The sequence below is a fragment of the Leptonychotes weddellii genome, chromosome 7 (genome assembly GCF_054177405.1).
Source record: "Leptonychotes weddellii isolate Sample4059 chromosome 7, ASM5417740v2, whole genome shotgun sequence".
NCBI classification, from domain to species: Eukaryota; Metazoa; Chordata; class Mammalia; order Carnivora; family Phocidae; genus Leptonychotes; species Leptonychotes weddellii.
Window position 1 is genome coordinate 75,019,786 of NC_138375.1, and position 16,192 is coordinate 75,035,977.

Sequence of the window (16,192 nt, forward strand, 5' to 3'; positions counted from 1 at the left end):
ATTAAAATTGAAGATATTCTTCATTTAGCAAAATTTGCTGTGAACTTAATAAATTCACCAGATAACACCTGAGGAAGACAATATAGGTGTTAGCAATTTAAAATTTACTCACCCTTAGGGTGCTTGGGTGGCTCAGTTAAGTGGCCAACTCTTGGTTTTGGCTAGGTCATGATCTCAGGGTCCTGAGATTGAGCCCGTGTGGGGTTCTGCACTCTGTGGGGAGACTGCTTGAGGATTCTCTCTCTCCCTCTGTCCCTCCCCCCCACTTGCTTGCTCATGCTCTCTCTCAAATAAATAAAGCTTTTTAAAAAAAGGTCAATGTTACCATAAAAAAATTAAGATTTACTAACCTTAAAATGCAATTTGGAAAAATATAAAAATAATACAATCATAAAAAAATGCTTTCCTCAGAAAAATATCTGTGACATGCAACTAAGAAATTCTTTGAAATATAATGAAAATGAGGGGCACCTTGGGTGGCTCAGTCAGTTAAGCCTCCGATTCTTGATTTCCAGTCAGGTTATGATCTCAGGCTAATGGGATCAAGCCCCCAGTTGGGCTTCTTGCTCAGTTGGGAGTCTGCTTGAGAGTGTCTCTCTCTCTACCCCCCTCTGCCCCTCCCCCCAATGTGTGCTCTTTCTCTTTAAATAAATCTTTTAAAAAGTATATGAAAATCATGTGTATATTTTCGATATTGAAATAATATAGGCTTTTTACTTTAATGAGCACAGATATAAGAATTTTTTGAAAGAATGTTATTTTTGAAAATTGTTTTTGAATATTATGTAGGTCCAGATATAAAATAAAACTGTTTAATTGGTTAATAAAATTTGAAAAATGGTATAATTTTAGTTACTTTCACTACCTTTTTTTTATTATGTTATGTTAATCACCATACATTACATCATTAGTTTTTGATGTAGTGTTCCATGATTCGTTGTTTGCGTATAACACCCAGTGCTCCATGCAGTACGTGCCCTCTTTAATACCCATCACCAGGCTAACCCATCCTCCCACCCCCCTCCCCTCTAGAACCCTCAGTTTGTTTTTCAGAGTCCTTTTTTATTCTAAAAAACATCCTGGTTTGGGTGATCCCCTCCTTGCCAAATTTCCCTCTACAAATTAACTCCTTCTTCTGATTTTTCTTTCTCTTAAGAATATGACTTTTCTCCCAGTCCTGTGGATTTAAAATCTTGCTATAAACACTGATTCCTGTCTCTGTTTTAAAAAGATCATTCTGGTGGTAGGATAGAAAATGAAGTAGAAGGAGATGATGGACTTTGAATCTACAAAGGAGCAGTAGGAAATGGATGGATATGAGAGATAACAGAAAAAACTGATCATTTGGCTATGAGATTAGTGAGAGAATGTTAGAATGTGGAAGATGACTCCCACTCAGTGACATGGATATCTGAATTGATAGTGGTGCTCTTAACTGTCATAGGGACCTCAAGAAAGGAAGGAAGTTTCAGAGGGGAGATGATAAGATTGTCTGGGGACATGTTGAGTTTGAGGTGCCTGTGGAACATCCATGAGAGTTATCCAGTATGGAGCTGGATAGTTAGAACAAGTGCTCCAACACACATGTTGTAGCAGAAGACATGGATGTGGATTAATCTGTCCAGTCCAATGACCAAGAGGAAGAAAAGGGAAGGAGCTGGTAAGGCAACAGCTGTGGTGTCCAGGATAGAGTTGGGGGAGAAACAGTGCTCTAATAGTCAGTGGATTGGCCTTTGAAGAAGGGAGAGCCCAGAATTAGTGTCAAGTGTAACAGGTTGGAGAGAAGACTTGCCATTTGTGTCTTTGTGAGGTTCTAATAGCTGTAGAAGGAATTTAGGCTTTGCTGAGACAGGAAATGTTCCCAGAAATAGTTTACCATTTGAAACTTTTAGACTTAAATTTAATGAACTTCGAGATATAATAGTCTTTAATATAGTTGTACACTGTAGCTTTTATTCTAATACTTTTCTACAAACTTAGTGTCATCATTTCTCTTTGCTACGATTTTTTTGAAGTTTTACTTTGTACAAGGGCACATTGATTAGTTTAGAGTGGACTTTTTAATATCTTATCAAGAACATCAGTTTTATTAAATAATTTGATACATAGACCTGGTCTAGAAATTTGACTATTCATTGAGTCAGCCCAAAACAATTTAAAAATCTCATTTTATTCTTAGAACCTATTTCTCAATGGTATACATGGATAAAATTTTAACTTTCTTACATTTCATTTTTACTTACTAGCTTTTTCTTTTTAAAATTATATCAAGAACATATTCTGGGGGTGCCTGTCTGGCTCAGTCAGTGGAGCACATGATCCTTGATCTCAGGGTCGTGAGTTCAAGCCTCACATTGGGTTAATAAATGGAGCCTACTATTAAAAAAAAAAAATGTATTCTGTATGTTTAGCCTTTATTTAGTAATTAAACCATCTAATTTAAGTAGTTTTCCTCCTGTAATGTATGCCTTCACATTATGTCTTACATGTTCATTTTGATACTTCAACTTTGGTATATGATTTATCTTTTGTAGAAAAATGCTGGGTTCTTTCATCACAATTACAGTCATTGGTCTGATAATCCTGTGAGTCAATCTACACAAAACAAGAAGCTCATATCAAACTCCTGGCAGGTTTAGTTAAAATTAAAATGCATGCTCAACTGTAGAGATTGTCAGGTGTGGAAATAATATTTGTCCAGCTGGACAGCTTTCTTTTGTAGTTGCTAAATGAAAGTTGAGATTCTGTCTGCTCTTTGAAAGCTTCTGTGTCATGAAGGTAATTTGGACTGTTTGTGGTTTGACAGGAATTATTAAAATCAGATGAAGTGAAGGGAAGCAAGTGTGAGAAAGTAAAATTGACACTGACACTCTATTATTTGCAGCTTGGATCATGATGACTATGTTGATATGATAGGTTCACTGTTGAGATATGTTAAGCAGCAAATAAAGTAAAAAGCAAGTATAGTGATGGATTTTCAGATTTAACATGAAGAAATCCTATATTTATTTTCACCGATTGCCTTTTACATAGATTTTCAGGTCATTTGATATGAATTTGCTTTAACCAACAACAAATTTTCCTTCTATTAAACTATAGAATTAAAAAATATACTGCAAAGGCAATAAAACAGAAGATTAAATATTAGAGAAATAGATCACATGATTAATAGAATTTTAAAATTAGAAGAGTCCCTAAAGATAATTTTTATCTAATTTCCTTTTTTTGTAAATGGAAACTGGAAAGAGTTTTAAGGTACCACGTTTAAATTTTATTCAATAGCTTAAATGTTAAACCTTGGTATTTCACTAGTATATTTTCTTTTTTTTTTTTTTAATTTATTTGAGAGAGAGAATGAGATAGAGAGCATGAGAGGAGGGAGGTTCAGAGAGAGAAGCAGACTCCCTGCCGAGCAGGGAGCCTGATGCGGGACTCGATCCTGGGACTCCAGGATCATGACCTGAGCCGAAGGCAGTTGCCTAACCAACTGAGCCACCCAGGCACCCCTCACTAGTATATTTTCTTACCTCTTCACAATTTTTTAAAAAATGGCTTAAGTTCTTAAGAAGCATTTAAAAATGGTTTAAGCTACAATTGTAGATAACTTTTTTGTTTAAAGATCTTAAATTATGTTATATGTGGCCTATAAATAATACTCTGGACACTGATGAAGTAAATAGCTTCCATAAATATGATTTTCTACTGAAAACATCCTTAATAGAGGGAGTTACAGCTAGGATGCTATTTCAAGTTGTTAATCAAGGACTGTTATGGTAAAAAATATAATTAAATATGAAGAACTATATATATATATAAAGCAAAGATAAAAAGCCTGGAGTTGTCCTACTCATTGTGGAAAACCTTCAGTGGTATTTAAGCAGGGTAGCGAATGATCTGATTTCGTTTATAAAAGAAGAAATTTAATGCTAATATGCAAGTTTGATACAAACTCAGTGTCCTACAGTTCAGTTTAATTCAATTCTGACACTACCTATAGTTAGCACAGACTCCACACGTTCATGGCTCAGTCCCACAAGACTGCACCCACGTTAGATGAGAGCCTCAAAAGACATCTCCAGGGGATGTCTACTTGTGCCCAGCTGACTACATATTTGAGGGTTCCCACAACCCCCTAGTCAGGTTCAGTAAGTCATTAGAATGACTCATAGGAAAGTGTTGTAGTTCTGATTACAGCATTTTTAGAAAGGATACAACTCAGGAATGGCCAAATGGAAGAGATTCATAGGACAAAGTAAGGTGGGAGGTAGAGGGAGACAAGGAGGAAGAACCAAAATGTATTTCTTATTAAACCACAAGGTGTGAGTCTTGGAGGCCAGATAGGAGGTTTTTCCATTTTTTTTCAGAAAGATATAATGTCAGATTTAAGACACTGGAAGCACACAGAGGAAGAAGTCAAATTTGAGAGCATTTGGTTACCATTTAATATATTAGGGAAGAGAAAGGGTCAAAGAATTTGGTGATCATTTAAGACAATGGTCAGCAAACTTTCTCTTAAGGGCCGGATAGTAAATATTTTAGAATTTATGGACTACACATGTCCACTGTGGCTTATTCTTTTTGTTTCTTTTTAATTTTACAACTCTTTAGAAATGTAAAGACGATTCATAGTTTGCTGGCCATAGAAAACACAGACTGTGCTACAGTTGACTGACACCTGATTTAAGTTATTAGAGCAAGGAAAGGAGAGAGATTAAGGAGGTGGTGACCCTGTAATACAGGAAGAGAAGCCAGTTTAAGGAAAAGATTTTGAATTAAATTTTGGACATGTTGAGTTCAAGCGGCCTTTGAAAGAGCAATGTGGAATTGCCTAGTAAATGTTTGGAATTATGTGTTGAGGTTTTGGAGGAAGAACTAGGTTAGAGATACAGACTTTAAGTTTTCATCATAGAGATAATAGATGGATGAGACTAATCATTGAAAAGCATGTAGAATAAGAAGAATTCCAGCCTGAAATGGACTGGAAGAGAAAGGGAGGAAAACTTTCTATATTTCCTTTCCCAAGTCAGGCAAGGGGAGTAGAGATATATGGAAAGACTACGACCTGAAAACTAATAGGAATAGATTTTTTTGAGATTTGAAGAGGACGAAATCCAAATGAATAAAAGTAAAACAGAATTTCTAAAAGTTAAAATACTTTAGAAAAAAACAACAAAATCTAATCTGGTAAAATTATATAAAAAGCAGCAGTAGCTTTGAATGAAGAATGTTTAGGGAAAGTAGTTAAAATGAGAAGCAGATTCTAGAGAGAACTCTCTGAATATCACACAAAACTAGTCTGGTTAATTTAAGCAAAGAAAAAAACAGTGGCTCTTGTTCAGTGGAACAGGGAGAAGATTTATTGTGTGTCTCTGACAAAATCAAACCAAAACAAACCCAAAAACAACTATATGAACTTTTAGTCTCAGAAGGAAGGGAAGTGGGCCTTATAGGGCCTCAGGAAAAAATCCATGCACCTTCTCTTGAATTTAACTGTATTTAACTTGGTTGGTATACCACTAAGTGGTTCCCTATCCCAGCTTTCATTCCAAGTTTCAGGATTTCTTTGCATCTGTTGGTTCAGTTTGGGTGAGATTTCTAATCTTGGATATTTAGTTATGACAGGAAAGCTGGGTCCTCTAGCATAGAAACTGACATTGTCAAGGATTTAAGAATTTAATTCCCTACATTGTCTATCAGATTAAAAAAGAGAAATTAGAGCTGGACAGCTACCTAAATTGGGAACTCCTACCAGGAACCTGTGAATAAATGTGTAAGGGACAAGAAAGGTACTAGGAAGCTGTACTACTTAGGAAGATTGGCAAGAGAGGACACGTCAAGGAAGGAGTAGCTGTCTGTACCAAATAGTGCAAAGATTAAGTATGATAGGAATTGAAAAATATTTTGTCACTTTCAGTGCAAAAATAGAAGCAGAAACCAGATTGCTCTGAATTCAGAAGTGAATGAGAGAGGAGATAAAAGATGAGGAAATATTGGACTACTGTTTGCAGATGTTGGGCTATGAATAGAAGGAGGTTCTAGGGAGGGTTTTGTTGGTTTCTAAAAAGCAAGAAACGAACATGTTTATAGTCAGATGAAAGGTATATTAATGATACAGAACTAGTTAGTGATAATATACTATTAATACTATTAACTTAATATTATTAACAGCATTTTAGGAGAAATTCTTAAATCCTTGGAACATACTTTAAGACCCACATTCTTTAGAAGCACCAATTTAGATACAGAGTGCATACTAAGTTTAAATCATTCTTACCTAGTTATTAAAAGAAAATTCCTTAAAAATGTAATCAACACATCTTACAAGCTATGTTTGTTATTATTCCTAGTTGATAGGCAATACAATTGCCTTTTTAAAGTACTCCATAACTTAAACTTTCTACTGTACTACTTTCCAAATTAATAAGGTATTTACTGTACCTGAAAATTCATTATCCCATGTTAATCCTTAACCCCATGATTTGTGACTATCTTTAGGTCTAATCTAAAAATATATAATAATTTTATGACTTTTAAATCATGTAAAATATAGAGTGCTAAGTTATAAAAGAATATGGAAATTAAAATTTGTTTTCACATTATCTTTGTTTCAGTGTTGTATTAAAGCAAGAGATGGCTAGGATTACATATTGAAGATTATAGAGTTAATAAAATAAAAATATTTTCTAGAAAGAGAAGTGCATTGAAGAATAAAGAAAGCAGCGTCAGATTTGGTGGGTAAAACATATGACAATTAATTCTGTTTGCTTGTCAAGCTACAATAGTGTATTCTGACTGATCCTGTCAATTTCTACCTCATACATGCACATATTTAAATTACTAATAGAGGAGTTACAAAGGGGATTTTAATAGCCATAACATGTTAATATGCTTACTTATTGGATATATATTAATATTCCCACTCATACCATTAAAATAATCAGACTTTCTGCAATTGTTAATAGAAAGCATAGCAGTCTGTGATAGGAATCCTAATACATACATGAGAGTTGAGAAAATAAAGAATAGAATGTCAAGTTCTATATTTCCTAATATAGGACTTTAATGCATAAGGTATTTTATTTTATTTTATTTTTTTTTTTAAAGATTTTATTTATTTATTTGACAGAGAGAGACAGTGAGAGAGGGAACACAAGCAGGGGGAATGGGAGAGGGAGAAGCAGGCTTCCTGCTGAGCAGAGAGCCCGACGGGGGGCTCGATCCCAGGACCCTGGGATCATGACCTGAGCCGAAGGCAGACGCTTAACGACTGAGCCACCCAGGGGCCCCTGATGCATAAGGTATTTTAAATGACTGTCAACAAATTGAGATCCATTTGGGTTGTTTCTCAGTCTTTGGAAAGGCTAAAGCATTGAAATTTCAACTTCAGTAATTGATGAAAAGAAAGAAATTTCTGGTGACTTTGAAATATCACAGGGGGAAGATCTAGCCTTAAAATTTATTTTTGAAAAGAAGAAGGTAGCGGGAGGGGAGGAATGAAGCGGGGGAAATCGGAGGGGTGGACGAACCATGAGAGAAGATGAACTCTGAAAAACAAACTGAGGGTTCTAGAGGGGAGGGGGGTGGGAGGATGGGTTGGCCTGGTGGTGGGTATTGAGGAGGGCACGTTCTGCATGGAGCACTGGGTGTTGTGCACGAACAATGAATCATGGAACACTTCATCTAGAACTAATGATGTAATGTATGGGGATTAACATAAGAATAAAAAAAAATTTATTTTTGAAAATTGGTTTCATAATGAAGGAAATTTATAATGGTTCTAGGGAAAGCTGTCAAATACATATGGTAGTAAATAAGTCAATATGTATAAGACGTAAAATAATGTTTTTTTTTTTTTTAAGTACACGTCTATACAGGGAGGCAGTTTATAGCATTGGGATTAAGGATAGCCACTGAAGCAGTTGGAATCCCAGCTTTGCCACTTCCTATGCAAGTGATCTTGGGCAACTCAAAAACCTCTCTGTGCCTCAGTTTCTACATCTTTAATGTGGAGAATATAATAGTATCTATCCCATAGGATTATGGTAAGAATTAAAAGAGTTCATGCATATAAAGTACTTAGAATAATCAATGGTCCATAAAAATGCTTTATAAAAGTTAGCTGTAATTATTAAAATTACTATTTAGCCACCATACCTTTAATCCATGTCTGAATAAATGAATACACTGAACTAAATAAAATTTTCAAGATTTGGGGAAAGTTATGATACCGATTTTTAGTAAAGTTATATTTATGATATTGGTAAGACTTTGTGAATGATCCAGGCGAACTACTTTGTGACTAGGTATGGATGGAAAAGTAAAAATGAGCCAGACTGGGAACAAAAAGCTGGTCAAAATTTATTTTCACTCTGCTTTTTTTTCAAACTAGTGACTCAAACCAAACCAGCAATACAACAAATAATACAAAGAATATAAAGAATACAAAGAATAGGGGCACCTGGGTGGCTCAGTCGTTGGGTGTCTGCCTTCGGCTCAGGTCACGATCCCGGGGTCCTGGGATTGAGCCCCGCATCAGGCTCCCAGCTCCGCAGGAAGCCTGCTTCTCCCTCTCCTACTCCCCCTGCTTGTGTTCCCTCTCTCACTGTGTCTCTCTCTGTCAAATAAATAAAATCTTTAAAAAAAAAAAAAAGAATACAAAGAATAATGGGTTAGGGATACATGATGTCTGTGAAGGTATGATTCCCTAATGTCACCCTGTTCCTTGTGGAGGCATAATACCCAAAGTCAGTTGGTTTCATGCATCTTTTGTTGAGTGAAGAGTATGCCAAGTCAGAGGAGCCCAGAAACATGGGCTAGCTGCTTCTTAGAATATTTTAGAAAGCTGGGGGGTTGGGGATGAAACAGTATGGGCATCTACCTATTACCATAAAAGAATATCTTGCTACCTCACATTTCCTCTTTTCACATGTTATTTCTTACTAAGCTATCGATTCAATTTTCATGTAACAGTCCTGGGGAAGGGAAAAGGAAATAATTAAAATTGGCTCTGAGTGCATGATACAGGAAGAATGATGGTATTAATGAGTGAAATAGTCCATTGGAAAAGTTAATTTGGGGGGAGAGCGTTTCAGAAATATGTCCTCCTCCTACCATTCCTTATAGAATACAGCAAATTTATAGCTAGAAGAAACCTCAGAGCCTAATAAATCCATCCATCTCCTTTTGTAAATGAGGAATGTGAGCTCTGTCCCTCTTGAGAGATCAAGTGACTTACTCAAAGTCACATTAACAGAACTAGGATCAGAACTCAAATCTATTGATTCTTGATTCAATGGTGTTTAGAGTTAAATGTGTTTTAGTATAGTGGAACATTTTGAAACTTGTTTAGTTAAATGTGAAACATAAATTTTTAATCAGAACATTTCTTTGCCATGTTCATTGAAAGTGTTTATTTTAGGCTACACAGTAGGACTTCAGGTAAACTAGAGCTGGTGGACACATTAAGTCCACAGTTGTGCATAGGTCTGAAAAGGCATGGGACCTTCCTCTCTGGGCTTTTCCACAGAGAAGTCACATGGTCCTAATGTTTCCCTTTAACTCATTTGCAGTGTAGATTTTTTCCCAATGGTTGGTCTTTATGTCTTTTTTCACTTTTTAAAAGTATATAGATGATTATGAGAAAGCATGCATTTGGTTGGTTATAAGAAAAATGGCACTCTGGATTTTTATTATTGAAGAAACGGAAAAAAAGATAAAATCAGGATTCTAATCATTATATGTGTTTAAATAATGAAAAAGAGACCCTAGGTTAGAAAGGTATCTTTTTAAAATATGTTAAAAGACAAGTGAGATTCCAAAATTACTTTTGTGGGCTTTCTTTTGATCACATGAGGTTTGACTTTTTTTTACTGCTTTATTTTAGTGTTTCTGGCCGTGCTTATAATATGTACATATTTTATTATAGTCACTGTTCTTAAGAATTTATAACTCAACTCTTACAATTTGCCTGTGGCTGAAATTTGATCTATAAATATTTGGCTTAGATACAATTCTTCAAACATTACTCATTTTTAAAAGGCAATAATTAATATTAGATTGGCTGTTAATACTTGTTTGAAATATTAAGCACTGTTTTTTTAATCTTATACCAAAAATGATCAGAAACATTACAGAAGAATGAATATTTAAAAATAGTACTATGGAATGACAGTTTCAAAAACAAAGTTACTCTACTTTAAAAAGTTTCAACTCCCATTTTTGGTTGATCATAGATTAGGATAAGAGACTTCATTATGTCAAATGATGATTACCTCCCTGGTGACAACAGTTTAATAGTTAGTAGTACAGAAACATAAGCAGAATGTGAAGCTCTATCTTGACACAACTTCACAGCCACCTCCTTTTCCCTCTAAATTTTTTAAAGGTTTTTCTGTCTTTCTGAAATACCACTGAGGTATTTGTCAAGTTATGTTAGTCCCTTAATAATTCACTTTTTTGTTGTTAAGGTCATAGTTATTTTTACTTAGAGAATAACAGTGCTCTTTCTTTTGGCTCCTTTTCTTACTGTCTTTTTTTTTTTTTTTTTTTTTTTTTTACTGTCTCTACTCCTTTAGAGGAAAGACTATCCAATCTCCCTCTTCTTCTCCTTCTCCCTCTCCCTCCCTGTCCTCCTCATGATGCCCAGGCACAGTGTCACACTGTGGGCCCATGGAGTGCATGGAAGGAAGTGAGAGGACTAGTGCCTATCCTCATACCCATTCAATGTGTGCTTCTTTGTCACCACAGTCCTACAGGGATCACTGCCATTCTGTTCTGTCATTCAAGTTTAAACTTTTACATTCAAACTTGAGCATCACTTACCACAGTCTACTCTGTCCTTTTAATTTATTTCTCATGTTGGTCCTGTGAATCTCTCTTCATTCTGGTTAATTTCCTCATCCTATTCTATTTTGCCCATGAAGTTTTCTCTTATCCTATCACACAGCATTTTAAACTTGCTGCCTCTTTACCTCTTTATTTTTCTATTGTCCTTCATCACCTTGGAACGGTATCTTAAATACAAAAGCATCACAGATGGATGCTAATCATGTGAAAGCTCTGAACCATCATCATTCTGGTACCCTGTTGTTATCAAATGGCATTCCCTTAATGTATTCTTTGTACTTATTGATTAACTTCTCTACTGAGAGATACAGAAAAATCTCACAACTATATATATTGGATATCCTTCAAAATCATGTCCCGAACCCCATCTGAATGCTTAACATGTTTCAGTCCATTATTGTTTTACTCCACTCATTTCAATGAAAGATACAACACATATTTAATACCACAATACACAGAACCACAGATTTCTTTTAACAGCACTTGCAAGCACAAAAACCACAAAATAATACAAAAAGTTTGGTGAAATTTTCAGTTAGTCAGGAGATATTTAGGAATTATATCAGTTTTGAGTTAGATTTTGAGAGGAATGATAAACACAAATTGGCAAGAGAGTGTTAAGATTGGAAGATGTTTCAAATGAAGACAGATAGAAAATGTAAAATAAAAGATCAAAAGCTCCTTGAGAGCAGGCATAATTTCTTTTTAAAGTATTTTTCCTAATTACGTATGTTTAAAAAAGAAAACCACAGGCCCAAAAAGGTATCACTCAGACCAAATTCCCAAACTGGAGTTTAATACCCAATCTAATTGCAATTTCAGCTTCCACCAGAAATGTGGCCTTAACTGGTCAATCAGGAAATTTTTCTTTCCATCAGTGCCAATAAGTCCCGTCACTTGTGTCCTCTCCATCCCCTAAAGAAAGATGAGATAATCTGCATAATAAGACCCCTTATATTTCCTCTAGAAAACAGCCTTGTCTGGAACAATCCTTTTCTTTTACTAATTATTCTTATGCCCCTACCGTGTTCAATAAAATCTTTCCATTTTGTACAACTCCTGGAGTGCTTCTCTATTTGCTGGAGGAGGAGCTGCCGATTCATAAATAGTTTAGCAAAGCCAGTTAGATCTTCAAATTTACTTGGTTGAATTTTGCTTTTTAACATGTAAAAATTAGTACTTACTGGCAAAATATAGGAAAGCACTAAGTACAAAGAAGAAAATAAATATCAACTGTAGTCTAAATATCCAGGGATAACCATTTTAACATTTTGGTTAATATTTCTACAAAACTGTATTTTGTATGCAGTAAGTGATTCATTTCTCAGGAGACAGACACCGTTAAATTTTAGAACCAAATAAACCCAGTTAAATTCTACTCTTAACACCAGGTAGCAGCTATGGAACATGTGCATGTTAGTTAATCTCTGGGCCCACCTTACTTCCACTATAAATGAGGATAATAACTATTTTATAGAGTTATTAGGATTAAGGAAGATGATGTAATTGGTTTGTACATAGTAGATACATAACAAGTCATATTGCTATTTTGCTGTATATTTAAGCTGACTTCTATACCTATTTTCTTATGTTTTAAATATATAGAATCTGAACTAATGAGGCTTTATAGTATTGACAAATTAAGACAAGTCTGAACAGAGTATTGATATAAAACTGGTTTTATTAGACAGGCAAGCTACAAAGTATTTACTAAGTTTGAGCTTTCTTTTTTTATTATTATTATTATGTTAAGTTTGAGCTTTCTACAAAACCCTTAGCCAATCAAATTTTTTCATTACGAAAGTGACATTTTATTTTCTTGCAACAATTGTTGAATGGCTCATCATCTGAACTACCCCAAATGATTCAAAAACATGCAAATACAGAAGCTGAATTCATTATTAGTAATATTGACCATTGGATTTAGTATAAAGGAAATACACTGATAATAGCTATAACTAGTTGAGCTGCTAGGGAGACAAGAGGATCTCAAACTCATTGGTTGTATGGAAGTATTGAAGTTTTGGTGCCCTAAAGATGTATAACTTCTGATGGCTATACAGTGTTCTACCATTTAGCTTATAAGTTTTTGGCTATTTTTTAGCCTGATTTCAAACTAGTATTTATTATGACACATTATGAGTAAATATTTGTTCACAAACGAGAAATTACACCTTTTGCTGCAAAATATTTTGAAAGGATATAAGTGTATGAAAATTTTGGTATTTTAAAATGACATATCTGTGATTATTCTGTATTTGAAATTGAGTTTATAAATGACAAACCTTGTGATGCCATAGACTTTTTTTTTTTTTTAACAACTGATAATCAATTTATTAAAAAGGTTGATTTAAGCATCTGCAATGGTGACTTCAACCTCAACTCCTGGCTCAATACTGATGGAAGTAATCTGCTTAACAATCTCAGAAGGACTGTGCAAATCATTGAGTCGCTTGTGGATCCTCATCTGAAAATGATCCCAGGTCTTAGAACCTTCACCACAAGGAGTTTTTCTTGTAGTGATTCTCAGAGTCTTGGTAGGCATCCGAACTGGTCCTTTCACTTTGAGATTCTTTTCCTTTGCGTCTCTGATCAAGTCAGCACATACCTTTTCCAAAGATTTTACGTTGCGGCTGGTGAGAGTAATTCTGATTCGGTGAATCACCACCTCCGGTTCCACGCGTGTCTTTCCGGTGTCTTTAAAAGCCATGGCTGCGGCACGGCTTCCTGACCGACTTGTTCCTCCGTGAGAGCGAACAGCGGTGAATCAGGAGCAGGAGCGGGGCGTCCAAACCTCCGCTGTAGCTACGACCGCGTCTTCCTCAAAGAGCGCCATAGACTTTTACATTAAAATGTTTTAGTTGTCTTCAGCTATTTCGTTATAGAAGTGTCTGCAAAACTTTTTAGACAATTTTTCATGTATTTTGTGTTTATCCAAACTAAAAGCACATTCCCCAAGCCTTTTTCTTGTTAATATTTATTTCATGTATATTTTTTATAATGTTTAAATTTCTAATTCATTTATGCCATCAGTCATTATATACTTTATAAGCACTATTTTATATCTAAAAATAACATACCCCTAAATAAAATGGTTCACATTCTGCCCCATCTCCATCACTTTCAGTCTGTCCCGTTGCCCTGCTTTACTTGTGCTCATAGCACTTCTTACCATGTGATCTTTTGTAAAGTATACCTGCTTATGTGTTCTTAAAACAGATAAAAACTCCATGAAGGCAGGGACTTTGACTTGTTGCAACTATATCCCCGGCTTCAACAGCAGTGCCTTTTAGATATCAAACATTCAAGAGTATATATAGACTGACTGAATGAATGATCTGATAGTGGGAAAATGCGTATCTCTCTATGAAGAGTAGCATATGTAAGTTTTAGTCGGTTATAGGTATGTAGGTTTACAGGGGTGATAGAGGAACTCAAGGAAAATTTTGCCTTCTTCACATATAAATAGGGCTAGCAGATGACACTTAAAATTCAGAGGTTAGGATTTCCAGATCAGTCAGTATTTGACAAGAGTGGAGGGAGGGAGTTTAATTCTTGCTGCCACCACCCTTGTTCACAGTGGTCTAGGAGACTTTGTGATTTCCTTTGGAGCTCTTGGTTACAGGGAGAAGCAGCAGGATGCTTAAGTACTCTGAGGGGTGCTGTTTTGTTGAGCTTTCAAACCATAGAGAGGTGTGAAAATTAGGTCACACCTCATGAAAATTAAATAACAAAACATTCTATCTAGTTTAATAGTACCCTAGTTTTCCTACTGCTATATTTCTTTTTACCTGTAAGTGGAAATTTCTATTTTTGGTTTAATATCACAACTGGAGGGTATTTTTCCTTTATTTTGGAGAAACTGACATGTTTTTTATTCTTATTCCTCAGAATGGATTGTGGAGATGAATATTCCCATAATTCTTTTGACCTACATTGTCTGTTAAATTCTTTTCCTGGAGACTTGGAATTTAAGCAGATCTTCAGTGACATTGATGAAAAGTTAGAACAAAATGCTACAAGGTAAATATTGCTAATTACTTAAAATAAGTTGGTTTCATGTTTCATTCACACATACTTCACCTGGTCTAGTTTTAGTGTTAACTCCTGAAAAAAATTGATGAGACCCTTCCCCGTTGAATTTAACATGATTTTCTTTATCTGATTAGTACTTTATTTTTTTTAAAGATTTTATTTATTTGAGAGAGAGAGTGCACACACACATGAGGGGGAGGGGCAGAGAGAGAAGCAGACTCCCTGCTGAGCAGGGAGCCCAGCTTGATGATCCAGGACCCTGGGATCACAACCTGAGCCAAAGGCAGACATATGCTTAACCAACTGAACCACCTAGGTGCCCCTGATTAGTACTTTAAATAAGACTTGAAAATTTAGGCACTGCTTTCAAATAGGTAAAAAAGTTTATTGAATTTCTATTAATTTCTTAGTTTGCCAATATTGATGGCCTGAATTTTCATTAATATGCTTAGCATTACGCATCCTCACTTGATAGATAAGCATAGAAATTAAAAATCTGAAATTAAGGTAATAAAATGGTATAAGCATAAGGCCATGGATTGCTTGAGTTGTTGAAAAGAGAACATGAAAAATATATTATTTTTATGTAATGTTTGTCATTGTAAGTCTCCTTTACACTTGGAAGGCTGGAGACTCCATAGAGAGTTGCTATGCACCGTTAGTCTTCATCACCTACTCCAAAATTAGTGCTACCAAACCCTAAGGGTGGCAAGGACAGCTAAGGAGTTTTCCATTAATATGTTTTTTGACAGAAGGGCCTTTGTCTTTATATGTTTGTGGATCTTAGAGTCAATCAGTTCACGTATTTGAATCCTTTTAGTTGAGGGTTCTAATAATTCACCTCATGTAGGTTATAAATATGCAGACTACAGTAAAAATTTCTAATGTAGAATGATACATAGTATCTCCATTTTTAAATTTTAAGGTATAGTTATACTGAATTGTCAAAGAAACCAAACCAAGTGAGTGGGACTTTTTTTCCCTCATGTTTTATATAAGAATGAAGTCAATTTTTTGTCATAACAAAGGGCATAAATAACTTAAATTCAAAAGAAAGCATAATGTTGGGGAATTATAATTAAAAACAAAATCTCCCGGGGCGCCTGGGTGGCTCAGTCGGTTGAGTGACTGCCTTTGGCTCAGGTCATGATCCCGGAGTCCTGGGATCGAGCCCCACATCGGGTTCCCGGCTCGGCGGGGAGCCTGTTTCTCCCTCTGACCTTCCCCCCTCTCATGCTGTTTCTCTCTCGCTCGCTCTCTAATAAATAAATAAATAAAATCTTTAAAAAAAAAACAAAAACAAAAACAAACC

At 35.3% G+C, this 16,192-nt stretch overlaps 1 protein-coding gene and 1 pseudogene across 5 annotated transcripts in view; one reads left to right on the forward strand and one right to left on the reverse strand.

The window, feature by feature from the left end:
* KIAA0825 (KIAA0825 ortholog) overlaps nucleotides 1-16,192 on the forward strand; it is a 380,793-nt gene that overhangs the window by 34,719 nt on the left and 329,882 nt on the right. For all 5 annotated transcript variants that reach the window (XM_081826564.1, XM_031038286.2, XM_081826563.1 and 2 more), the window contains one exon: nucleotides 14,737-14,868. In XM_081826564.1, coding sequence (XP_081682690.1) covers nucleotides 14,738-14,868 — 131 coding nt within the window. In that variant the 5' untranslated portion in view covers nucleotide 14,737. The remainder of the gene's footprint in view (nucleotides 1-14,736; nucleotides 14,869-16,192) is intronic.
* On the reverse strand, nucleotides 13,148-13,670 carry LOC102748480 (small ribosomal subunit protein uS10 pseudogene; annotated as a pseudogene).